This window comes from Struthio camelus, chromosome 18 (genome assembly GCF_040807025.1).
Source record: "Struthio camelus isolate bStrCam1 chromosome 18, bStrCam1.hap1, whole genome shotgun sequence".
Classification (NCBI taxonomy): Eukaryota; Metazoa; Chordata; class Aves; order Struthioniformes; family Struthionidae; genus Struthio; species Struthio camelus.
The window spans coordinates 18,037,937-18,063,157 of NC_090959.1; the positions used below are offsets into that span (position 1 = coordinate 18,037,937).

The window sequence follows — 25,221 nt, forward strand, 5'->3', positions numbered from 1 at the left end:
TTACACCCTGACGTAAGCATCAGCCGGTCACAGAAACCCAACAGAATGCCAAAGAGCAGCAGCTGCTGGAAATAAAATCCCTAGCCTCTTTGCTAATCTCCCCAGAATTCCCATTTGGATTAGGGAGAGATCCCTCTATGGCCATAACACATTCTGATGTTAGGGGAACACTCTGCTCCTAAAAGGAAGGGCTACCTTACTCACAACCCCCTCTGCCTGGGCCAGAGGGGGATAGGGCTGTTAGAAAGCCCCAGTGCTGTCCAGGGACAAAAAACGTTTGGGGCAAAGAGGGAAAAGGAAAGGAAACTGAGGGTTGAATTTCTTAACAGTAGCTAATGATCAGTTTATAGTAGCAGCTGTCTTAGATAAGCATCTGTGTAGAACGCGGGTTCACCGCCAGCATCACCTCATTCATATAGCGACAATACGTTTTAAAAAGTTTAAAAAATTAAAAAGTAATTTAAACAAAATGTTTGTGTGTAAGAAATGGTTGAAACTGTCAAATGTCTGTGTCCCGCGTTGGTGGGATCTGAGAAGGTATCTGCAAGATATTAACCCTGTCCTACTCTCTGTGGTGCTGAGTGTTTGCTTGGTGTGTAATTCTGACCTGGAGCTTGTTGTAAATACTGTTTTTAGTACTATGATGATGATGATTATTATTATCAGAAATGTTGTACTCATGAGCAGGAGCTTAAAACAAAAGAAATGACCATTTTCACTCTGTCATTGGGGCTCGGAAGAACTTGGAGGCTGGGCCCGACGCAGGCAGGATGCCGGGGCCCGTGGGACGCAGGCTCAAAGAGAGCAGCCCTCGGGGAGGCCCGTGGCCGGGCCCGACCCGCCGAGGGGACTGCCAGCTTCGTGTGCCGAGGAAACCGCAGACTGGGGAGCTGCGGGGAGTTGAGTCCTGCAGGCAGGGGGGATAAGAGCAGGGAGAGGCCAGTCCTAGGGTTGGGGAGAGGAAGGAAGAGCTGAGAGACGTAATAAAGATGGTGCCTCAAATCAGTGCTCAATTCTGGTATACATCATTTAGCATGAATCCAGACCCCCCTGTGTGAGGGTGCTCCAGTCCGTTTCCTGCAACCAAGGAGCAAGACTGAGGAGCTGTGAGGTTTGGCATGTGCCATGGGAAAAAACGGTTGGTGGCAGGTTGTGTTCTGTTAGAGCCATCCTTCCCTGAACAGCTCCTGAGTCTCAGGGCTTGGTTCCTGCCCGGCTCCTCCATCTCAGTGCTTTGCGTAAGCAGCTAAGGCCCAATTAGTGGTATCCTCTGTGTAGTTAAAGGCCAGCCTTGATCTCAGGTGGAGACTTATTCTTGCAATAGCTTTGCCTGGCAAACAATCACATTGGAAATGCACAGAAGAAAGACCTGGCAAGTCAGGAGCCCAGCATGCAGTGCTCATGCTGGTGTGAGCACTGGGAAACTCATTTTTCTTACCTTCACTGGGTTGGTTCTGTGAGGCACAGTGGACATCATGGGTGACAAATTTGCTACTGCAGGGTAAACTCATGTCTCAGAGAAGCAGGGATGTGTCAGGTAGAGTTTTGCATCAGTAATATCAGGGAACTAGGTCTGTTACAGCTGATGAAATGTCTCACGCAAAGTAAACAGGATTGTCCAGTGTAGCCCAGGGTATCGGTGTAACAGAGTTACGTTTGCCTGGTGCAGATGAATGTATTGGGGATGTGAGGGAACTTAAAGTTTGTCCAGGGCCGCTGGACATTTTCAGGGAAATGTGTGATTGCTTTGGTTGCACACACCAGCTACCGCAGCGCCGGTTATATGGCGGGGCTGAGGAGAAGCTGGGCGCACCGTGCTGCGGGCAAGGGAGCGTAACTGATGCCGGGCACCTGCCTGAACTAACACTGTGCCTGACAGGCAACACACATCACTCTTTCAGTTCTCATAGCAGCAGCAGATCAGTTATTTCATTCCCTTCCATGTCCCAGGATTGCTAATGGTCGTGTGCAACAGCATACTTCACGCCTCAATTGAGACTAAGTATCCTCATTACTAACCTTACAGTCCCAGCCTGTTTCATTGCTATTGTGACTTTTCGACCGTCCCCATATACCGCAGTCTTCAGACATATTGCATGGCATGCAGTCCATAAATCCCTGGGGCAATGTTTCTTATGACAGGGCTTGAGGTTCTTCATTGATTCTTGTAGATGTTTATTAATCAAGCTTTGTAACTACAGTTAGCACCCAAATTTTGGCAGAAGCGCATTAACATTAGGCCTTGTGCCTGGTAGGTACAGCTCCCTGGAGGCCTCTGGCAGTGTTCCTGCCCAGACTAGGAACTGATAGAGTGTTTGCCGTTGTACAAGGGAAGAAAGACGAGACGGTGACAATTTATTAGTGTGCATACATGTCTCCAAGAGTTCTGGAGAAGGGCCTCTGATTCAGGCAAGACAAAGAAGCTGAAGCTAAATTCATTCTCAGCTGGCAGAGGCAGCCAGGAGAGCAGCACTTCTATGCAAGAGCTACAACAACTGGCCTCATATTTCAAACTCTAGCTCTGCGCTTCCATTAACATTTCGAGCAAAGTGTCCAGCTCTGTCTGTAGATGGGCACATTCGAGGACGTTAGGCCCTCGGACTGCTTACGGACTGAGCCTATTCCTTTTCTTATTATTGTTGTATCATAAAATAAATCTCGCTAAAATCCAGATGTGGGGTTACTTTTAAAGCTAACCTTGCAGGGATGGTGGCCGCTCACAATTGCATGCATCCTACGTTGCGGGCAAGTCTTGAATTGCTGCTCCTGTTAAAACGTAAGCTTCAGCTTGCTTGCTTTTGCTTAGCCCAGTGTGAATCTCTGGCCCTGGCTCTGCACAGCCTGTCTCACGGGGTTCATTAGTTCCATTAAGCTGCATTGCTTTACTCACTTGGAGGGGTTATGCATTCAGGTGTGCACGTGTGCACAGAAATGCATATCTGGAAATGATATATGCGCACACGCTCTTACTACCACTAGAAATGAGTCGAGGAATGGCTGTTTATGGTGCTAGAGACTTCTTACAATCCATGCTAGGGACGAGATGAAAGGACATATTAAGGTCAATAACTCCACCTTTGTAGTCAGTTGTCTTCTAAGTAAAGCAGAAGAGGGGCACTGGCACCACTTACGTTTCGGTAATCCTTGGCCGCCGGGGACGTAGGGAGGCGACAGCCCTCCCCGCTGCCGGGGAGAGGCGTGAGCCGAGCACGAAGGGCAGCGTGGCCGGCAAGGCATCCTCGGCACCGCCTGCCCTGCGTCCTGGCCCCTCTGGTGTCTCAGTTCTCCCTCCTGTGACACAGGGACAATAATCCCTCCCGACCTCCCAGGGGCCTTGTGAGAATCAGTGACTTCATGTCTTCAAAGTGCTCTGAAAATGGAAAGCACCAAAGTGCTGAGCGGTGCTACAAAGTTGTCCACCTCCTAGTGGGGAATAAACTGGCACGCTGCTGTAGAAAGAGGTTTTGAAGGTGACGGTCTTGCCGGAAGGCTGGGTCATCACCTAAGCGGTGTTTGAGGTCCCCCGGGCTGCCCTGCCGCTCTCGCTGGACACGGTGCCGGCCCGAGCGTCGCTGCCTTGCGCAGCGCTCGCTCCGCAGGACGCAGCGCGTGCCAGCTTGTTCCTTCCCACCGTCAGCTTGATGAGGAACCGTAACGGTGTCGGGAAAGGACTTTCCACCACTAACAGAGCCTTGTCTGGTTCCTTTAGGTCTACCGCGTGCATTTCATTGTCAACTTGAGGTTGTTGTTGTGCAAAAGAAGTGATTATGAAAAAAAAAAAGAAATAAACTTGGTATGAAACCATATGTGTCCATCTCTCTCCATTAATTGATTGTTTTCGTTCTAAGGCTTCTGTTTGTGTTGTGAAAATAATAATAAAATGCATTGAGCAGAAAATTGACCTGAAGATTTAACAAAGCAGAATTTAAGCATCTGTAGCCCAAATGAGTAGTTTTCATCTCATGTAAAAGATGCACAAATCCATAGTTTACCTCCATTCTCTGAGAAAAAAATAATTAAACGCTTGAATGAAGGTGACACAAACATCCCTTATGATCAGAAAGGTGAGGGCATAAAAAGTCCTTCCAGAGGAAGATCAAAAAAGACTTAACGAGACAATTACAGCTATAATAAATCCAATTCTAGAACACGCGCAACCTTCTTTTTAGAAGAAACCTACTGTTGGCGTAATGAGTTTTTCCTGAAAACCATCCCAGGGCCCCGCAGCCGGACCGGGCAGCGGCGAGCCCCACGGCGCCTGGCTCCCGCGGGCGCGCGGCCCGGCGCGTCGAGGGTGGGGAAAGCGGGACCGTGACCGGGGACACCCAGCGCATCATCCGCGGCCAAAATCACGTCCCTCGGGCAACGTACACAAAAAGGTCCCAAAAGCTGCAACTGAAAACATTCAGATTTGCAGTCCAGGGCACCTAAGGGGAACTCAGTCAACAGAGCGGTGACTCCTAGCCGGGCTCGTGGGCAAGCGCCGGGAAGCTGACGCGGGGCCGGCCGCCCCCCGGCCCCGGCGCCGCGCCGACGCTCTCCCCGGCGCGCAGCATGCCTCCGCCGGCACAAACAGGATTTCTATTTTTGCAACGTGACCTTCATGATTTTTAAGATAACAACCTAACTGGAAATGCAGCATTGCCTCCCTTTTCCTAAGTGATTCACCATATACCACTAATCCAGGTGCAGGAATACTTAAAAAATAAAAGGACATAGTAAACTGAACCTTGGCATTTTCCTTGGGAAAAGGCGCAGTACCTCGGTGCCGCACAGCTCCTCTGCATTACGGAGAGCAAGAACGGGCCTCGTGCACCCGGCCCGCTCGCAGGCGCGCACCGGGGTCGCTCGCAGGCACGACACCGAAGCCTCGGGCCAGGCTATATCACCTATCAACATACTTTTAAAAGATCAGCAACAGGGCAACAAAGCAACATATTGTAAGTAACCCTTGGAAATGCACCGTCTCAAAACGCTCGAGTTGTGTCTGAGCAAAGAGAGCATCAGCTGCGGCAGGTGAAATGTCGAAGCCCAGCTAGGCGGCCACGGAGGACTTTGCAGAGTAATTTGCTAACGTTTGAAAAATAATAGCAAGTCCTTTCTGAGCAAGCTCGCAGGCGCTAAGGCGGCGAGCGAGCCTGCCAAGGGGTAACGGGGCTTCGAAGGGGCGCCGGAGGCAAAGCCAACAGCCTGCACCGTCCGGCTGGGGGGGTCGAGGGGGCTCCCTGCGCCCCGAATCTGACAGCGAATCCGCCCTCCCGCCGCGAGTCGGGGCCCCGTTCGCACTCGCCTCCGCTTTTCCTAGCGAGCGAGTTAGCGTTGCTGCTGACGTGCAGTCCCCTCGGAGGAGAAGCAAAGGGAAGGAAGGCAGCTGTTAGTGCAACACACGTCGATGACCTTTGGGTTTCGGTAAACAGGAACTGGAAGGAACGGGAGGGAAATAGTATTTTGGCAACTAGTGACCTGGCAGAGTTGGTCTGGAAATATGGATGGGGAGGATGGAAAAAGGAAAGGAAGCAGCTCGGAAAAAACAAGCCCTACCGGAGCCACCGCAAACCTGTCGGGCAGATCCGCTAGAAATTCACGTAGGGAGGGTCGCTAACGGCGGAGCAGCCGCGCTGCCGGCAAAACTAGGACATAACGGGACGGTTTCAGGAAGCGAGAACGGCTCCTGCTGCCTCCGGTCTGGCTCGTTTTCGCCAAGCGTTCGCCACCCACTAGCAGCAAGAAGCGAGGCACCGAGAGAGAGCAGCGCCGGGCCGGCGCGGGCCGCAGGCCGGGGCTGGCGCGGGAGCCGGCTCGGCTGCGCCGGGACGGCTGCCCGGGGCCCTCCGCGTCGCCCGCGGGCGCCGGGCGAGATGTGCCCTTGCAGGATACCCGCCCACAAAGGAGAAAAGCTGCGGGATGGTTTGCAAATCTGCATCTCAGGTCCGCCTGAGACGCCGGCCGCGAGGGGAAGAAGCTCAGCCGGGCAGCGCAACTTTCTGGAGCTGCATGAAAAAGTCCCACTGAATCTAAACACTTCCCAGATAGCACCACTTCCAGGTCCGAAAACAGGATCCAGCTGCAAAACGCAGCTCTTTCACCTTCTGTAATTCACTGCTCATAAGGACAGTAAAAGAGTCTTCAGAGAATTTCTTTCTCTCTTTTGTTTTTACGAGACCTTTTTGAGCGGGTGGCAAAGGAGCACAGCAGAGCTCCCGCGGCACCGTGAGCCTCAGCGAGCAGACAGGGGCACGGCGGCTCGCCCTCGGCAGGGGACAGCGCCTCCGCGCCTCTGCTGAAAGCTGGCAGCCTCCAGCCTTGCGTGCACACCACAGCAGAGGCGGCGCAGCCTGCCGCGCGCGGGTGCCCCGCGGCGCCTCGGGGACCGCACACCCCAGACCTCCAGAGCTGCAGCCAAACAGCAAAGGCAGGTGCGGGAAGGGCCCAGGCCCCGTACCGAACACACGCACAAGCACTGCTCCCGCACAGGCTTCCCGTCCGCGCACCCGCAGGGACAGGCGGAACATACACAGATGCCCAGCGCCCTCACTGCGCCCAGCCTTGGGGGCATGCCCAGCCCTCGGCACAAGCTGCCTGCACAGCTCTGGGTGCACGCAGGGGCCCGGGGTGGCACGGACGGCCGCCAGGAGCGGGGGCATGCACAGGTCGGGGGCATGCAGGGAGCTGGGGGGGGCATGCATGACCCCAGGTGCGTGCAGGGTCACAGGAGCAGGCACAGCCTGGGGTGCACAGACCCCCTAGGCGCGTGCAGGGCCGTGGGGAGACATGCACAGCTCGGGGTGCACAGACCACCCCCCCCGCGTGTGCAGGGCTACAGCAACACGCACAACCCGGGGTGCACAGACACCCCTGGCGTGTGCAGGACCGTGAGGGGGACATGCACAGCCCGGGGTGCACCGACCCCCCCCCCCCGGCGCGTGCAGGGCTACAGGAACATGCACAACTCGGGGTGCACAGATACCCCCCGGCGCGTGCAGGGCCATGGGGAGACACGCGCAGCCCGGGGTGCATGGCCCCCCCCGGCGCGTGCAGGGCCGTGGGGGGGGGGACACGCACAGCCCGGGGTGCACGGCCCCCTCCCGGCGCGTGCAGGGCCGTGGGGGGGGGGACACGCGCAGCCCGGGGTGCACGGCCCCCCCCCGGCGCGTGCAGGGCCGTGGGGGGGGGACACGCGCAGCCCGGGGTGCACGGACCCCCCACCACCCCGGCGCGTGCAGGGCCGCGGGGGGAACCCGCGCGGCAGCAGCCACCCGGCGCGCGGGAACCCCCCGGCAGCGCTGCGCCGGCCCCTCCGCACGCTCCCCCTCCCCCTCCCGCCAAGCACCCCGCGCATGCGCGCTGCGCCGGCCCGGCACCTATTTCACAGCCGGCTCGGGCCGCGGCGCGGCCGCGAAATAAGTCTCAGGCGCCGCGGCCCGGCGTGCGCCTGCGCGGGGGGCCAAGACCGCGCGCGGCAGAGCCCCACTCCCCCCCCCTCACCCCCCACCCCGCTCTGCCTCCCTCCCTCCCTCCCGCCCCTCACCCACCCGCCCGCCGCCCAACAAGGAGCCGAGCGCCTGGAGCCGGAGCCTGCGCGGGGCCGCGGGACCCGGCCTGAGGTAAGAGCCGGGCCCGGCGCCGCCGCGGGGCCTCCGCACGCACCGTCCGGCCGCCGGGTCCCTGCGGAGCGTCAGGACGTTACGGCAGCGGCAGGGAGACGGCGGCAGCGCCCGGCCGCCCGCCCGCCCCGCTCTCCCTCCCCCCCCCCTCCTCCTCCTCCTCCTCCTCCTCCTCCCCCTCCCTCTCCCTCGCGCCCGGCGCTGCCAGCGTGAGCGCGCCCACGCGCCCCCCCCTCCTCCCCGCCCCCCCCCTCCTCACGCGCCCGGCGCCGCCGGCGGGAGCGCGCGCGCCGCCCCGCCGCGGGGGGGGGGGGCCCTCGCGCCCGCCCGCGCGGAGCCGCGCGCCGACCCCCCTCCCCCCCGCCAACCCCAGCCGGGCGGCTCCCCCATGCACCCCCCCCCCCGGCGACTCCTCTGCGCACCCGCCCCGCACAACCTCCCCCCCACCCCCGGCCGAGCGACTCCCCCATGCACCACCCCCCCCCCCGTGCAACTCTTCCGTGCACCCGCCCTGCAGCCCTCCCCCCCCCCCCCACCGTGCAAGTCCTCTGTGCACCCACTCCGGATAACCCCCCCCATGCAACTCCCCCCATCCTGAGCAACTCCCTCTGGACCCCCCCCCAATCCCGTGCAACTCTCCTGGGCACCTCCCACCCTGGACACCCCCCCCATCTCGTGCAGCTCCCCTGCGTGTGCCTCTCCCATGCACCCCCCTGCCCTGTTGCACCCCCAAATCCTGTGCAACTCCTCCATGTCCATCCCTCCTGCTCCCCCGTGCGCCCTGCCACCCCATGCAACTGCCCCGTGCACCCATGCACACCCTGCTGTGCACCCTGCCCCCCCATGCAGCTCCCCCGTGCGCCCATGCACGCCCCCTGTGCACCCTGCCACCCCATGCAACTCCTCTGTGTGCCCATGCACGCCCCCCGTGCACCCTGCCCCCCCATGCAGCTCCCCCGTGCGCCCATGCACGCCCCCTGTGCACCCTGCCACCCCATGCAACTCCTCTGTGTGCCCATGCACGCCCCCCGTGCACCCTGTCACCCCATGCAGCTCCTCTGTGTGCCCATGCGCGCTCCCCGTGCACCCTGCCACCCCATGTACACCCCCCTGTGCACCCATGCACACCCCCCCACATACCCTTGCCGTGCAACTCCTCTGTGCACGCTCCTGCCTATACCCCCTGCATGCCACTCTGCCATGCCCCTCCTGTGTGCCCCCCACGTGCAACTGCTCTGTGCACCAATGCACACCCCTCTGTGCACCCCCCCACTCTGCGCAGCCCCTCCCTGCACCTATGTACGCTCCCCCATGTCCCCCCTCCATGCAGCCCCCACCTCCTGCAACTCCCCCCTGCAGCCGTTCACACTCCCCCATGCACCTGGGCAGCCCCTCCGTGCACCCCAGCAGTGCAGCTGTGCCCCCCCCCAATGCAGCTATGGGCCCCTCACGTGCAACCCCACTCCCTGCACCCACGCGTCTCCCCTCTCCAGGCCCCCCATGCAATGCCCCCTGTCCCTGAGCACCCAGAAGACCCCCGTCCCCATGCTGTGGGGGGCACGAGTGTGTGCCTGCAGTTGCCCCCCCCCAATATCTTTCCCACCTCTTAGAGTGGTTTATGCATGGTTTGGGGTTTTTTTTTCTAGACGCGCACCTGCGTGACAGCGGGCGAGAGAGGAGGAGCAGGCGTCGCCAGAAGTGACCTGGGAGGGCGGAGGTGGAGCGGTGGGTGCGCTTTGGGCTACCGCCATCCGTGCCTGTGCTCGGCCCCTTGGATTCACGTGAGCCCCCGCAACGGGATGGCAGCTGAGGCTTGAGGCCCGTCAGCCCGAAGGTGATGCTTGCCTTGGCTCCTCTGCGCCTGCCCCCGAGGGCTGCTCCCGCCGGCCCGCGGGTTTCTGCACCACGCCAAACCTTTACGGTTTTCCAGTGCAGAAAAGCCTTCACCCAACCAAAACGGGAGCGACCCCTGCCAAAGCAGCCGGGTGAGGTGGTGGGACGTCACCTCCTAGGAGCACGCGTTGGGTAACGCCTGGGCGGAGGGCGCTCCGGACCACAGCTCCCCAACGTTGTGGGACCTGCCCTCGTCTAGAAGCGTCTGAAAAACGCCCAGACGTTTCCACCTCCCTCTCGTGCCCCCGGCTGCGCTCGCAAGCCCGGCCGGGCCCTTTGGCCCCGCAGTCCCCGCCGCGGCGCGAGGCCTGGACGCGAGGGAGAGCTGTCGGGGCTGCAAAAAGGCCTTTCCCTCCGCTTGGAAACGCCGCTCTCAAGCGGCTGAGGGCCAAAGCGGGGAGTTGGTTAGAGGAGCCGGAAGCAGCCGGGCCGCCCGAGGGACGGCAGGGTTGGGGACGCCAATGGCCGGCCATTGGCGATTCTGGGTGTAAAAGATGCATCTGGCGGAGGGGCGGCGGTGTTTCTGGTCCTGCTCAAACTGCACTGAGAAGAAAACTCTGAGCAAAGAGCGAGAGCTTTCATTGCAGCTTTCGTCGCCGAATGCTCTTGCGTTCAGAGTTCGAACGGCCGCGAAGACAGCGTAGCCGCGAGAGCCGCACGCAGCGGTTCTGCCGCTAGTGAACAGCGTCGTTGCTGTTGCATGAGGCACAGCACCCGGGCTCCTTGCTATTGAAGGCTGGCTTTGCAGGGGTGGATGCAGTAAAAAGCTGGTCACTAATTTTAGTTTCCAGACAGATAGGCTGAGAATAATTTTTTTTTCCTCCCTTTTGTTGCTGTCAGAGCAGAACTGAGCTCTGGAAATAGCTGCCGCAGCCAGCTAGTCGGAGGTTCGTTTCTGCAGCGTCCGGCCGAGCGTCGTCGCGCAGCGGCGCCGGGCGGTCAAGCCGCCCGGTGCACGGCAGAGCCGCCGGCGCGGGGCGTCTCGCGGCGCTTCCCCGGGGCTGGCGCGTGGGGCTCTTCTGGGGCTCCCTCCTTCCCTGCGGCCGAGGCTGCCGCGGGGCTGAGCCAGGAATGGCAGAGGGCGACGGCAGGAGGCCGATGGCGTTAGCCCGAAAAGACTCTGGCTCCTTAGAGACAAACCAATGTTGAAGTCGGTTTTAAACGCTGGCTTAAATCTGTTGCCGTTTTATTAGAAACACTGAGTTCAAAATGGTTTTCAGATGTCACTTCGTTTCAGCAGGCAGGAAGTCTGCTGCTGTTGTCGGTTGGTTGTAACTTTGGAGGGTGGGAGGAAGCCTCCGTTATTTCTCGAGGCCGCCTGCTTTGCAAGAGCTGCGGTGCGAAAGGGACAGTGAGTTTTTCCAGCAGCGTAAAGTCTTTCTTAAACAGAGAGTTTGAAATACATTTGGGGACGCACCTTCGATCTATCTTTCTTCATTTAATTTTAAAACCTTAGGTGAAAGCCACTTTTTTGTGGAACTGCGTCCTGTTTGAGCGTGCTCCAAGTCTGGCGTGCTACGCGCCTTGCCACTCACGCCACAGTCCCTTCCCACCCTCCTTCCCCTTCCCGTGTAGGGTATCCTCATTCAGTCTGCGAAGTGCGTTTTGGTTTATGGACCCTCCTCTCCTGGCTGGAGATGGAGCGAGTTGGAGACTTACTAATCTTTTCTTTAGGATCGTGGGTTTGCCTGCAGCCCCCCCCCACCCCCCACCCCTTGTTCCAGCTCCTCTCGTTCTTCTCTTCCTAACGGTTTGTAACCAGGAGGTCTTTTCACGCGTTGCTTCCCTATCTCTTCCCTTTCAGCAGGAAGGCTGTTCCCAGTGGGGTCTCCTTGCTTGGTTGATCGTTACTGTCCCCTCATCCTTCCCGATGGCAACGCCTGATGTGAGCGTTCATATGGAGGAGGTGGTCGTGGTGACAACGCCCGACAATGCGGTTGATGGAAGTGGTGTGGAAGAGGTGAAAACTGTGCTAGTGACCACAAACCTGTCTCAGCATGGGTAAGAAATGGTTTCGCCTTACGTGTTAGAAGTAATTAGAAGTAACATAGTGGTTACGTGCTGGAAAACCTTATTATCACAGGGCACAAAGCGGAGGGCTCAAGGTGGGAGCAAGCATCTCCTATGACTTCACCTATGTTGTTTGCACACCACAGAGCCAAATGAGCCAGCCTGGGGTTTCGCTTGTGTTAAGGTATTTCCAAAGCATCCTGCCCCTGTTCAGACTGCTTGGCCGAAATCCCCATAAACGTGGATCGTGCAGTTGGTTGGGATGTCTTACTCTGCATCACTTGTGCCAGTAGCATCTCCGTGACACCTGCACCATCTCTGATGTCAAGTTACGTTCTTGCTGACACCGTTGAGAGAGTTTGCTATGAGTGTCTGCACAAATGCAGCGAGGTTATACTGCTGTAAATTGCTGCTGAGCGGTTCTGATGGCTGCATGAGCGCTGAACAGGCTCCCCTCTTGCTCTTTTAAAGCTGTGTTCTCACAGGTGTTTTTAAACTGCCTTCCTGTTGGCACCAGAAATAAAAAGCCATGCAAAAAAACTTTTAGACAGATGGGTGAAAATGTCTTTTAAGGAGCAGGAGGAATTTCTGAATGGAAGTGGATGTTAGAATGGACACGAATCAGTTTGGAATTGAACACCAGTAACTAAATCAATGTTTTTCACTATTCATGACTGGCGCACTGAGCTGCGAACCTCTGAGATGAATCTGCATCCACGGCGTATTGGCTGCGATGTAGCAGCGCTGCCCTTCCCAAGGGGTGGTTTGGGGGTCAAGGTTTTTAGTAGAGCGCTGCGAGAAAACTCTCTGCTGTCACTGTAAGCAACACAAGTGGGATCACTACTGGCAATATAAATAACAGATGTGTCCTTGAAACCACACAATATTGAATGGAATGTCACTTCTCCAAAAACAGAGTGAATTTATGTGACTTTAAGGGTTTTTTTCTGGCTTTTTTTTGGATGGTATTTTAGATTTGGGACTGCTATTTGTTTCGGTTTATTCTGTCCAGACTTTTCTGGATTTTCATGACATAAGCAGTGCTTGTTTTATACCTGGAAGCCCCATGTGGTAATAGGCTATTTGCTTTACTTCACTTCAGTGTCTCCCTGGATCGTATCCAGAGCCCAGATATATTTTTAGTGCCTTTAGAGCTTAAATTTTTTCAGTAGGCAGAAAAACCAAGTTCACAACTACAGCTGGCTCCAGGCAGGTTTGTCTGCTCCAAGAGTTCCTGTGTTTGAAATAAGTGAGTAGCAAGTGGCTATTTATGGTTCTTCACAAAACACATTTGTCTTGTTTCCCCAAATATGTCCTCCTATTTCTGTGTCGCGGATTCCCTGTGGCTCTGGGGAAGAGCATCAGATTACAGCTTTTATATTGTAAAATGGACACTGTGCCCATCGTTCTGCTGCAGCTAGCATAAAACTTGTCAAAAGGCTTGACTCCTGTTAGAAACAGGCGGACGAGGGGCACGCTGCTCCGTCGACTGCTCCCCGGTTCCCCCCGCTCGGGCGGCATCGTGCGCTCTCGCCTTGCATCTCCAAGCAGGTGAAGGTGAAAATGGGAGTTATGAAACGTTAGCATCGCAAAGGGCGGGAAGGATGCCGCGTGGGGAAACTGCCCCCTTTCCTCCTCGGCTTCTGGAGTCTCTAAATATTCCCAAGAGCCTTTTTTGTTCCCAAATTAGTGGATGACAGTGGGGAAGAAAGCGTCAGCTCTTCTGGCTTTTGCCTGTGGCTGCTTTCTTAGCTTTCCTAGCAGAGAAGCAGCCAGACATGAAATGGGGTTGTGGCTCACTGTGGATACAGAGAGATTTCTGTTTTTAATGTGGCTAGGTGCCTTTGCAGATCCTTTTGCAGCAGCATAACGTTCTCTGGCAACATGGGTTGTGGCAGAGACTGGCTCACTTGGTTTGGTTTTCTTTCATTCTTTTTTCCTCCTCTTTTTCTTTGGAAATCTTTATTTATCTCCCCAGTGTGTCTCTGGATAGCCAGGAGCAGGATAGTGCTATGGAGTGGAGAGAGAGGATGATTTTTTTTATGTTTAGCCGTATCTACGAGTGGAGTGTATCTTTGCAGGCGTTAAGAGATTCCTTGAGGGCTTTTTATGAGACATCCTGAACTTGGAGAATGGCTGGCTGGCTTCCTTCTGGCACGTTCCCCTCTCCTGCATTTCCATGCTCTGGGATCGCAGCAGGTAGATTTGAAGGATTTGGGTTATGGGCTCATCCCAAATCCCTCTGTACTGTCTAATGGAACTGCTCTCGCTGAACAGGTTTGTAGTGTTGATTGTAGATGGCAGGAAGAGCCACCCTCATCTCTAGATGTGGATAATTGCCTTAGCAGGGGCTCCCATTCCTCCTTGCGAGAGTCTGTAGCCTGCTTTGCTTTTCTCCTCTTGTTCTTTGCTTTCTAGCCCCTGTTGGCATAAGGAAGGCAGCTGAAAGCATGGGCTTGGATTCCTCTGCTTTATCTCCATTGCTGCTTGTATGGGAAGTAGGCTTTGAACTTGTGTTTTATGTGGCGTTTAACAACCAAGAGCCTAGAGGAATGGCCCAACTTAAAATGACAAAGCTTGGTGTTGATGCATTTTTCTACAGTTCTTTTGAGTATGTTTTTGCCACTAATAAAAATACAACCAATATTTAAGGGCTTAACTAGTTCATGTATCTTTTGGATAGACTGAAGAAAAAGCAGAGGTAAATGGAAAAAAGTAACTATCAGCAAGAAGTCTCTCTCTCTCTCTCTCTCTCATGTGTGATTGGGAAAGGTCTGTACACCTATGCCCCAGTCAGTTTGCTGATATTTCTAATTAGCATTCCTGGTGCAGTTTTTTTGGAGATTTTTTAGGCTAGGTAAGAGCAGTAGCGAAAGAAGCAGCAAGCCCATTACTTTATCAACGCTTAATTTCCTCTTTTTCTCCCATCTGGTTTTATGGATTCTCCTGGGGAGAAACTTGAGAATAATCTTCCCCGATGAAACGTGAGCGCTGCTGCCTCCCACAGCTTTGTCATGACAACCGGCTAAGGCACGTACTTATTTGATGGAGGCACCTCTATGGTACATTGGAAGATGTTTGAATACTCTCCTGTTCCTTTCTGCATCTGCCTCTGCTTCAGTCTGTTTCTCTGGAACAGGATGGGGGAAAGCAGTGAGAAAAAACTGGCCTATTTTTCCTCTTCCCCCAGGCACATCCCTGTAGCAGGCGCAGACTGCCGTATATAGCCACTTGAATTTTTCTTACGGGCTGTTGAAGTTTGTTTGTTTTCCTCCTAAGGAAGGAACTTAAGACGTGGGCTGGATTATTGTTCCCAACCCAATAACACTTCTCGGTCATTTTCAGAGGGACACAAATGAGGTGAAGTGAAGCCCTGGAGGAAGCTCTCTGCCATTCCTGTTTCAAATGCTGACTTTCTGCTGGCGTGTTTATTCTAGAGAAGTCAGTGGAGGTTTCCCGCCTGATGGCAGGCGGAGAAGATCGGAATCAGGATTGCAGAGTATGGGGATTTGCAGGCCGGAGGTGGCGGCTGCCTGCCTTGCAACCCTGAAGTCTCGCTGAAGTGGTGTTTCTGGCTTTTCTCCAAGTCTGTCTGGAGAAATGCAAGAACCAAATAACAAACTGATGAAGAAACACCAGGTTAAAATTCTTCTGTTTCTCTTGTGTCAAACTGCCGCTTCTTGAATATTAACCTGCGTGCAAATGTGTTAGCTCAGAATTTACCTTTTCGAGTCAACGTACGTTGTGCGTTGCACGTCCCTTCCAGCTGCGATACTTCCTGGGTCAGAATTGGTGGTCAGTGCGAACTGCAGAGGCAGCATGAGAGCATGCAGTGCCTTTCTTTCAAAGGTAGGCTTCTCTTCAGCTCCCCCCAGCGCTCTCACTTCTCTGAAGCAGGATCTCTTGAGTTACTCGCCCTGCGATTGTGAGATGCCTCCCACGCCAGATCCCTTATCTCCATACTGCACCTGCCCTGTGTGATCATGCTGCTTGCCCTGCAGCTTGAAAGGGGAGCAATGCTTTGAAGCTACAGTTCCACCCCTGAAGCTGTGTGTTAAGAGGCTAGGATGGAAAAACCAGTTGCTCTTGAATTTGATTGTCCTTGTAGCATTGCCTATGGGAAATGCAGCCACCAATGAATCACTGGGCCCATTGTTTTAATTCACCCATGGTACCAAAACAGGACAGGCTTCAGATCTTCATACCGTCTTCCTTAGGAGACAGTTTATACGTTGTGAAGCTGCTAAAGTATCAGAAAAGTTAACTCCCATTGTTTTTCCTCCTCCCTACTGCAGGACCCCAAAGAGGCATGGTCAATTTGCTACAGTAATTAGACCGGTCCTCGTCGATAACAGAAGCAAATATACATCTTGAAACCCCTTAGGAATGGTCATGTGAAGCTGGAACGGACAAGCAGTAAGGCTGAGAATGCCACCTAAAGCCATTTTTTTGTCTCTTTCCATCAGCAAGCACCAAGAAATGCCTGGTGTAAGGAAGATGAAGGCAGTCTTTGCTACTGTTGGCAGATAGCTAGCTCGTGGTGGTGATATGTATATTGAGTTATAAGAGGCTGAGTTTGGAACTTGAAGGTCTATAGCTCATGCTGAATTGTCTCTGTTCTTGGATTTGCTGCTTTTGTACTGTTTTGTAGTGTCCGTTTTGCTCTCTGAGGCTCAGCTTCTGGGAAGCACAGAGCCAGAGTACTAGTTCAGTAGTTCAACTACTTGGCTTTAGATTTAGTTAGTCCATTGCCTGGACAGTGGAAGCATGTTTCACACACGTTTTTCTGGGGAGAAGCTGCCAGTGGCTGGCAGAAACTTCTAAATGAGGATTTGAGAGAAATCTCTGTTGTGCTGGCAGCAGCCCTTCGAGCCAGCTTCCTATGAGCACGGCAGAGCCCTGGAGCACAGGGCTGCGTGTGTGACACATGCTGGCTTGGAGCAAGCTTCACAGGGCTGTGATTCAGTGACATGAGGCAGGCAGAGACATCTTGGCTTTTGGCTGTGGTACTCCCCTACTGGCGTGGGCTTTTTATCTTTGTAAAGAAAAACAGACCTTAACTTCTCAAAATTAGAGCTGGCTCCTCGCTCTTGTGGAAAAATGAAGTACAAAGTGACTTTTGAAGCAGGGTCTCCTGGAGACAGCAGGAACAGGGGTGGTACTTCCACATTGCTTAATTTTGCATATTCAACTCTCTTACTAGTGGTGACATAAATGAAGACACCCTGGAGACGGAAAATGCAGCTGCTGCAGCTGCTGCTGCCTTTACAGCTTCAACGCATCTGAAAGAAGCCGTCTTAGGTAGGTTCAGACGCTGCATTAGCCTCATAGGTAATGGTGTGCCGCGTACCGCTGGGCCAGCAGTCCCGCTGTGTTGCAAAGCCCGGTTCCCGGGAGCGGAGCGAGTGCAAGCAAGGAGGGTCCGGCCGCCACCTTGCGGAGCCGTGCGCTGGCTGATGCCGTCCAGGCCAGGCTGCGCTTTCGCGGCTCTCCTGCAGGCATCAGGGATGCTGTCACAAGTTTTGGGAAGAAGCCAGGAGAGCCAATCCATCCTGCTGAGGCAGGTGCTGGGAAAAGAGCTGGGTGCCTTGCTCGCTGGAGTACTGCCGCCCTCTCCTGGCACTGGGGAGACCATGTCTGGCATCAACCCTCTCTGGCTCCTGCCTCCTCCTTTCCACTGTAGGGCAGCCCTGGGATCGGCTCTCTGTTTTCCAAGAGCCTTGCCAGCTTTGGTTGCAAGCAAAAGTGAATTCAATGAATAACAATTGTAACTCAGCCGGGGCTGGAGGTGCTGGTGAGGTTAGAGCTATCTGACCTGGACCATGTCTCTGGATTTTAGTTATGAAGTATGGCGAGCACAACCTAGGGGGGAAAATGGACCCTTAAATCTCCCTCGTTGTCCCTGTAAAATACTGTACCTCGGGCTCAACGCTGAGCATTTTGTAGCGTGGAATGTGTCTGAGGCTCCATCAACAGCAGGTGGGACACGCTAACCGGCTGGCTGGAAACTGATTGTCCTGCAGAGAGGTGCGGTGGCCAGCGGCGTGTAAGTGTCCTTTTTGAATAGGTTTAAAAGGCCAAGCTGCCTTAAAAAGAAAGAGTTACACTGTAAAAAAACATGGGTGGATGTGTAATTACCCTAGAAACATCATTACTTTCATTTTAATCAAATGCATCAAATTTTCCTCCCTGGCCACTGACTTCTCAGATTTCATACACTCAGCTGTGGCTGGATCTGTATAAATTTGCTTGTGCGATTTTGTTCCAAAAATTTGGGTAGTTGGACGCTTTATTACTAAAGTGCAAGTGAATTATGGCCACAGAACCCAGCCACCCCCATCGGCGTTTTCAGTCCTGTGCTCTAACGCTCTACCTGACAGTACTCCTGACCGTTAATCGGGAGCTGCGACTCATGTTTCTTTTTGATCTGTCCCTGACTCTGTTCCTCGTGAGAAGTGAAGATGGCTGAAGATGAAGACAGTTTGGAGGCAGAGATCGTTTACCCTATCACCTGTGGAGACAGCAAAGCCAACCTGATATGGCGAAAATTTGTGTGCCCTGGGATCAATGTGAAGTGCGTGCAGGTGAGAATAAAAGACCCGGCTGTTTGTGCGGAGAGGAGGTAGGTCCTCAGCTGGGGAGGAGAATCGGAGTGGAGCCAGGCCATCTAGTGCCAGCGTTAGACTTGCCTGGGCTGTTCTGTTCATTTGGTAAACCCCGGGTAAACTTTTCTTGCATCAGAACCACATCTTGGTGGGAAAGGGGGAAGTTCTTGGTACCATCCTCTTTATTGTCCCTGATTTGTCTCTCAGCAAAACTGAGCAGTCCTGGATAGAGAGATGCGGTTTCAATTTAGCTGTACATTGGAGCACTTTGAAAAAGTTTGGGTACTACGACAGTTTGTTCCATTTGAGAGAAACCGAGAATTTGATGAAAAGTTTATTGGTAGGGGAGTTGTTGAATGGTTTCTATTCTCTGTCCTGGATGGCTCATGGTTAAAAATCGCATGGATTTGGGGAGGAGGGCCAAATATTCATTTCCAGGAACGTACAGCTTGTGATACTATGGTAAGGCATCAGTGGCATTTAGACATTGATTTAAAAAAAACACACTGTTTAGGTAGTATCTTCTTTGGGCTGTATCATGAGGGGCTCTTCTAAAGGATGGCCCTTCTCCTTTGTGGGAGAAGGCCTTGCCCATCTCTGAAGGGTACTGGCACAGATCAGTTGCTTCTGCTGTTGCCTAAAATGGGTTTTCTCTTTGCGCTTTTGCCCATGCACTTGTTAGAGAGACATAGTTAATGTCATGCAATAGTTGTATGAGCTTTGCATTGGTGTTGAAAAGAGGCCTGGACCTGGGAAATCCTTACGGAGGTTGACCTTAAAGCAGCTCTTTAGTGGGCTGCCTGATTCGGCAGACTGCTTTTTGTTTAGCTCATGAGTTCACGTCCAACTGGGTGTGTTGGGCAATAAAAGAAAAGGGGGAATAGCTGGCTACTGATACAGTATATGCCAACTTTCTAAAACTAGTTTTCTGAGAAGTGGGTGTGCAATGCTACAGAGGTCAGAGCTTTAGTAGATATCAATTGTTGTGCTTAGTAGCAAACTCTGCAAGAGGTCAAAGACCAAGTAGTAACACTACTCCCTTTTCCACAGAAGTCACTGTGATAAGGCTCTGTGGATTTGAGTGCTGGGTAGCATGCTGCTAGGAAGCCTGGATCCTAACAGGAGCAGGAGCATTCTGTCTCTTGCTGCTAATCTGCTTGCTTTTTAATAGCAGCATACCAGGGCTGAAGTTCTCTGAACACTGAAGCTTTTTTCAAAGCTGAAGCTCACCATGCTATGAGCGCTGTATGGGGGCACGGAGCAGCGCACTGATGCTAATAGTTTGCACAGACTGCAGGAAGTGTTTTGCCTGGCTTTCCTGCTTGCTGCTGTGAGATGGTACAGGGTTGGGCATCTAGCGAACTCCTGTATGCTGCGTGCGCACCAAACCATTGGCTTTAATTAGTAAGTGCTAACTAAATATAAAAGTAATATTTGGCTTTCAGCTAGAGAAGGCCTTAACTCAGTCAGCTTTCTCTCAGGTGTGGAAGTGTTGGTCAGCTGTTCCTTTTTTTTAAATTTTTTTTCTTTAACAATGTGTTTCAACTCTGGCCTATGAGGCAGTTTCATTCTGCTGCTGGACGCCAGGAAATAGCATTTATGCAGCCAGCCCCACTGCCTGGTGAACCGTTTTTGCGGAGCACGCTTTCATTTGTTGTGCTATGTCACACTGATGTTGCATTTCTCCCTTTTGCAGTTTAATGATCACCTGATTAGTCCCAAAGAGTTTGTCCACTTGGCGGGCAAGTCAACCCTAAAGGATTGGAAGCGGGCGATCCGGATGAATGGGATCATGCTCCGGTTAGTCTCTTTATTTGTATGTGCACAGCAACAGCTGGGATTTTTTTCTCGGGAGAAGTGGTAGGGTGGGACAGCTTTGACACAGTTATGCTGCTGAGAGAACGGTTGCACCACTGACCATTTGCCTTATTAACAGCCTGGCCCCAAATATTGTCCCTCCAATGGCTTTGATTATCTTTGTGCGTAGGGAATAGTTTGGGAAGACAAATGGTTCCCCAGTCTTTTTAAAACTTTAACTATACTGCGTTCCCATTTGTCATAATGTCATTGCACGTTTTAATGGCAACTAGTGGTCAGGCTGTGCTGTTTACAGGTTCTTAGTATGAAAATTAAACCAAATGAAATCAGTCTGGTCATAAACTAACACGCACATTATACTATGTCTGCTTTGTACCAATTCTTTGTGAAAGGCTTATTTAAAACTTATTTATGCAAGCATTTGTCTTCTCTGGCCTTAACTACAGAATTTAATTCTATTATGGTAGTCTTGAACACCAGCCTGAGACTGTGATTCAATTAAAATCTATCTCTTTGCCTGTAGGCAGGATAAAAATACATCACCTCTTTCCCTAGCAATTGTCAGTATTTTCAGTGTTCTCACTGAGTGGCGTTGTGTTTGCCTATGTTCTCTTGCATTAGTGCAGATGTCTCCCATATTCTTCCTAAGCAGCTTTTACTTCATGTAGATTTTACATAATAAGCTTATACTTTGCAAGGCAGGTCTTTCAAGGAAAAAAACTTCACAAAGACTGTGTGAAGGCAAGACCAGCAGGCCAGTGGAAGCCAATAGTAGGAACCTAAGATTGTTCTTGGCCAGCAAAGGCTTAGGAGGGTTTGGAGACACCTTGTTTAGATTGGGAAGTTCATGTATGCCAGTCTTGCAGCCTGCTTTGCTTAAGCTGAGAGACCTTATTTAGAAATACATCCCATCTCTTTCTACATGGCATGAAGCAAAAAGGGGAAGGAACTAACTTCCTGCTATCTTAGTCCTAGGCTGAGGTCGTAACTGACCTTCCTGCGAGAGACTGTGGGTGTGTATGTGGGGACTAGGTACTCAAGGGACCAGATCGAGACCTTCCATTCTCCTTCCCTCCCTCTTGCCCTCAAAAGCCAAGTTGGTCAAATCCAGCGAGAGCACCTAGCTAAAATTACAGACCCTCACGCAGAAGGATCTGTGCAGAGAGAGGTGGGACCAACTCTGAAACAAGCTTGTCCAAAGGCTGGGTGTTTCGCTGCTTTTAGAAGGAAGAGGAGATGGAAGAGCAGCAGGGCAGGGCAGCTCTGCCTCTTCCGTATGGGAGCCCCACAGAAAGGTGGACGTGCTCAGAGGTATTCCTGTGTATCGCTCATACCAGTCTGGGGAAGTGTCCTCAGAACAGATCAACAGATCCCACAGAGCCCTGCAAGGGGGACTTTGACATCGTCACAGAGCAGGATTAAACTGCTATGTTGTAAAACTGGATTCTAAGCTGTACATTCATGTGAAGACTTCTGTCAAGCAGAAGATCTGTTGAGAGCCTGCAACTTGTACTGATATTTCTAAAGGTATTCTTAGTTTTACAGGAATATATCCCTGGGAAAAGTTAATGTACATCTTGAGCGTCTCAGCCCAAGTTGAATGTTTTGGCGATGAAGAAAAGGCATTTTTGAAATGTACTATTCTTCGTGGACTGAAGAAATTTATCCTCTCTGATTATGCAGATCCGGAGAGAAATCTTTTTAGAGTGTTGAAATCCTGCTCTTGAGGTTCTGCTTTTGTGGAGCTTTATTGTGGCCTCTGTTACCTCTGTAATACAGATCATGAATTCTACCAGTGCGCACTGTCGCACTGTTTTAACTTATGCCTCAAGTCTTAAAAGGGTTCACGCTTCCTTTGACTCTGAAGCCTTGTTTGATTTAGGAAATGAGCCGCTTCAGAGATCTGTTACCCTGTTTAAACACTTGTGTAAATCTTTCTGTTCGCTGTATGTTACCCTGGGCACCTGTTGCAGATTGCTGCCTTTCAGGCTGTAGAAGGGCGTCAGAAATTCATTTTGGTTTTAATCTTCCTTTCTTTACTAATTAATCTGTATGTGCAGCGGTGAAGAAGAGGACAACAGGGTGGTATGCTTCAATAAGAACTGACTTTTTTTTTAAGCTTTTTTTGATCTCTCTTCCTCTTTCCTCGTTCTAGCTGTTCAGTAAAATTTACTTCTAATGGAGTCAGCATTCTGTTAAGTGCGTACCTTCCTTCTTCCTTCCATTTTCATAAGGTCACATTTTGCTTAACTAGTTAATAACCTCCCTGTGCACAATCTTGTCTCTTTGCTGGCAAAATCATTGGAAAGACTAGCCATCAATTCATCACACCTTGGACTCGTTTGTGGTCAAAGAAGCTCCTAATGCAATTTGATCCAGCAGGAAAATTTGGGATATGGTAGAAAAGTGTTCAGAAATTCTAATCTGTTCTAATTCTCTACCTCAGCCACAACATGGTATGTTTGATGGGCTTTTTCCTCACCATCGTGGCCTCCTGAAACACTTTACCACTGCTGAAGTATTGCATAGCGGTTAGATTTGTACAAGTGGCCAGTACGGAGCAGGCTGTGGAAGTGGGCACTGTTTTAATTAACTCTTGGTTAATGTCATCTCTAAGATCAGGGAATAGGGAAACTGCATGAGTGAAGTCTAGATTGTTGCCTCTATCTGCTCTCTCATTCTTGCTGGCCTGTCAAACCAAATTCTGGAGCTCTTTTTTTTTTTTTTTTTTTAAAACCGATTCTCTTACAGGAGAGCACTTTCTCCCACTTTCCCATTGCCTGCTAGTTAGAACTGTGTTAAAGGAAGAGAAAAGCAGAAAGATAAAGTCCAGCCTTTGCTTTTAATCTAGGATTTTGAAAAGTTTGAGTGTGAAGCTCTGACTGCGTCCAGACAGGAGCTGTTTTTCAGCAGTCTGTCAGTACCCTATTGATGCAAGTATGTTCTCATGCTTGCTCCCTGTGTTGCAGGAAGATCATGGACTCTGGAGAGCTGGATTTCTACCAGCACGCTAAAGTCTGTTCGAACACATGCCGAAGCACTAAAATTGACCTGACTGGAGCCAGGGTGTCTTTGACCAGCCAAACATCAACAGAGTATATTCCTCTCACTCCTGCTTCTGCAGATGGTATGTTCAGTGATTCCTAGCACCCTTACCGCAGGGGCTTTGAAGAATTAAAGCATAATTAATGCTGCATAATGAGTGCCCCTTATTGTTGCCTCTGTATTTTTTTTGTTTTGTGGGTTGTTTTTATTCTCTACTTTTTCTCCCTGCTCGGTGGCAGGATTTCCCATATCAGAGCTAGGCAGAGTCACTATTAGAGTGCATCTTGGCAGAGATGTAATAATTCACCTAGGTGCTCAGTAGCGCTGCATGACCTGGAGAGCTGCCCTTCTTGCATCCTGTCTTACCCAAAAGTATGTAGCTGAAGCAGAAGACTGCAATTAATCTGTAAGAAAACAGGAAAACAGTAGTTGTTGCTTGATGAGGTCATCTTCTGTCCTAGCTGCTGGTCGGGTGCTAGCTGTCCTTTAGCGCTCATCGCGGGAGGTCAGAGATCAGCATGGTTTCTCTTGTTGCGCAGCATGCCAGGTTGGGAGTCCCTCTTACTGCACTTTTTTTTTCAAAGCTGTAAACTGACTTCTTCTGAATAATTTAAGCGTTTTCATTTAAGGCTCCCTGGCTGAATTATTTATCATTTTTGTCTGATGAAAGATTAAAGAGAACTAGGGAATACAACAGATTTGTTTTTATCTGCCCTCGTGCATCTAATTTATGAAAATGGATTTAAAAGGATATTGTGGCTATGCAGCTTTAGCCCTAAACTTAATTTGACTTACAATTAATTACAGGTAACTTATTTTTTGGAAAGTTCTCTAATTTCTGTATACTTTTATATTTCCCAAATCCTTTTGCTACTGAGCATTAAGAACCATCCCCCCCCCCCCACACACACACCTTCCCCCCCAAGAACTGCAGTTCCTAAGCTCATAATCGGTTCTGCAGAAGCTGAGCGAAGATGAGCTGAATCCCTTTGCTGCCCCTGCAGGGAGCCTTTAGCAGCTGAGCCTGGTGTTTTGGTAGCGGTAACTGTGGAAGCTGATGTCTGTTTTGGTGCATGTTGCACCCTGGCTGGGCTCTAGAATCGCAGCCCTGTTCTGAGCATTTCTATTAAATATAAACATGGAAATTATCTCACTAACAAGGAAACACTTCCCATGCTGTTGGGTTCTGGCTGTGCCGAAATAAACAAATACGGACGGCTGCAGAGTAAAGGAATAAAGTGATTGGATTTAATGTCGGCAGCTGAGCATTGCAGACGCTCAGAGCTGCGTCCTGGCGCTCCCCAAATGATCGCAGCAGCGTCTCTGGCCCAGATTTCCCTTCGTACGGCTCAAATGACCCGCAGCTCCCTCATCTCTATGACAACGATACCGCAGAGATTTGGCCGAGCTGCGGAGAGCAGAGATCACAGGAGCAGCTGGGTGGGCGGCTGCGAGCCCGCGAGGGGCTGGCGGTGCAGAGCGAGGCCTCCCGCCAGTCTGCTGCACGCGCCAAGGTGGGACCCTGTCCGCTCGGAGGCTTTTGTCTTTGCAAACCCTGTGCACATGCCAATCCAGCAAAGCTGTGAACTGGGCAAAAAGGATTGCCGCAAACTTACTGTTTCGGGCTCGATATCTGCTTGACTCGTGCTCTGCACAATAGCAGTGTGTGTGGTGGGGGAGAATAGGAAGAACAACACCCTTCCCAGGCATGTTTCCTTTTGCAAGGATCGCAGAAGTAATCCCTGCGGTGGTGTGCTGCAGGGTGGACAAATAAGTACTGCCTGCGCAGCAGTCTTGTGTGACTTAATGCTCCACAGGGGGGTGTCTCTCAATTTGGCTTTGAGAGCAAAGTTCAAATAAAATTGGTCATATGTAATAAAGAGGGAAAGTTACAGAAGTGCAGCAAGGGAGTGTTTGCCTCAGAAACAGCCTGTGAAAAATATAGTGAAAAATCAGGATTTTTTTTTTCTTTTCTTGCTATTGGTTGCAGTGAATGGATCCCCAGCTACAATTACCATAGAAACCTGTGAGGATGCCAGCGATTGGACCACTAGCATTGGAGGTATGTCTTGGGAATGCACTAGGCACAACACATCCGGGGTAGAGGTTAGAAGAGATGCACGGAAAAGAGGCGGAAGCAGCAGGGACAATGAATAGGAACTCTCTTGCTGCAGCTGCCCTAATTTGCAAGGCTGCCTCAACCTCCTCCAGGGTTATTTGTTTACCGTTCATCAGTGCATAGCACT

The 25,221-nt window shown here is 52.0% G+C and overlaps 1 protein-coding gene and 1 long non-coding RNA gene across 6 annotated transcripts in view; one reads left to right on the forward strand and one right to left on the reverse strand.

Moving 5' to 3' along the window:
* LOC138061563 (uncharacterized) lies at nt 1–7,753 on the reverse strand. Its single transcript, XR_011135397.1, has 2 exons — nt 7,648–7,753; nt 1–3,902 (listed from the first exon to the last, which is right to left on the reverse strand). It is a non-coding gene; the product is annotated as an uncharacterized lncRNA (long non-coding RNA).
* GMEB2 (glucocorticoid modulatory element binding protein 2) overlaps nt 7,342–25,221 on the forward strand; it is a 21,777-nt gene continuing 3,897 nt past the window's right edge. Inside the window, exons 1-8 of one of the 5 annotated variants that reach the window (XM_068913065.1) lie at nt 7,342–7,604; nt 9,251–9,438; nt 11,302–11,498; nt 16,711–16,808; nt 17,964–18,091; nt 19,809–19,912; nt 22,900–23,057; nt 24,966–25,037. In XM_068913065.1, coding sequence (XP_068769166.1) covers nt 11,368–11,498; nt 16,711–16,808; nt 17,964–18,091; nt 19,809–19,912; nt 22,900–23,057; nt 24,966–25,037 — 691 coding nt within the window. In that variant the 5' untranslated portion in view covers nt 7,342–7,604; nt 9,251–9,438; nt 11,302–11,367. The remainder of the gene's footprint in view (nt 7,605–9,250; nt 9,439–11,301; nt 11,499–16,710; nt 16,809–17,963; nt 18,092–19,808; nt 19,913–22,899; nt 23,058–24,965; nt 25,038–25,221) is intronic. The other 4 variants (XM_068913068.1, XM_068913069.1, XM_068913066.1 and 1 more) reach the window with 4 other exon arrangements.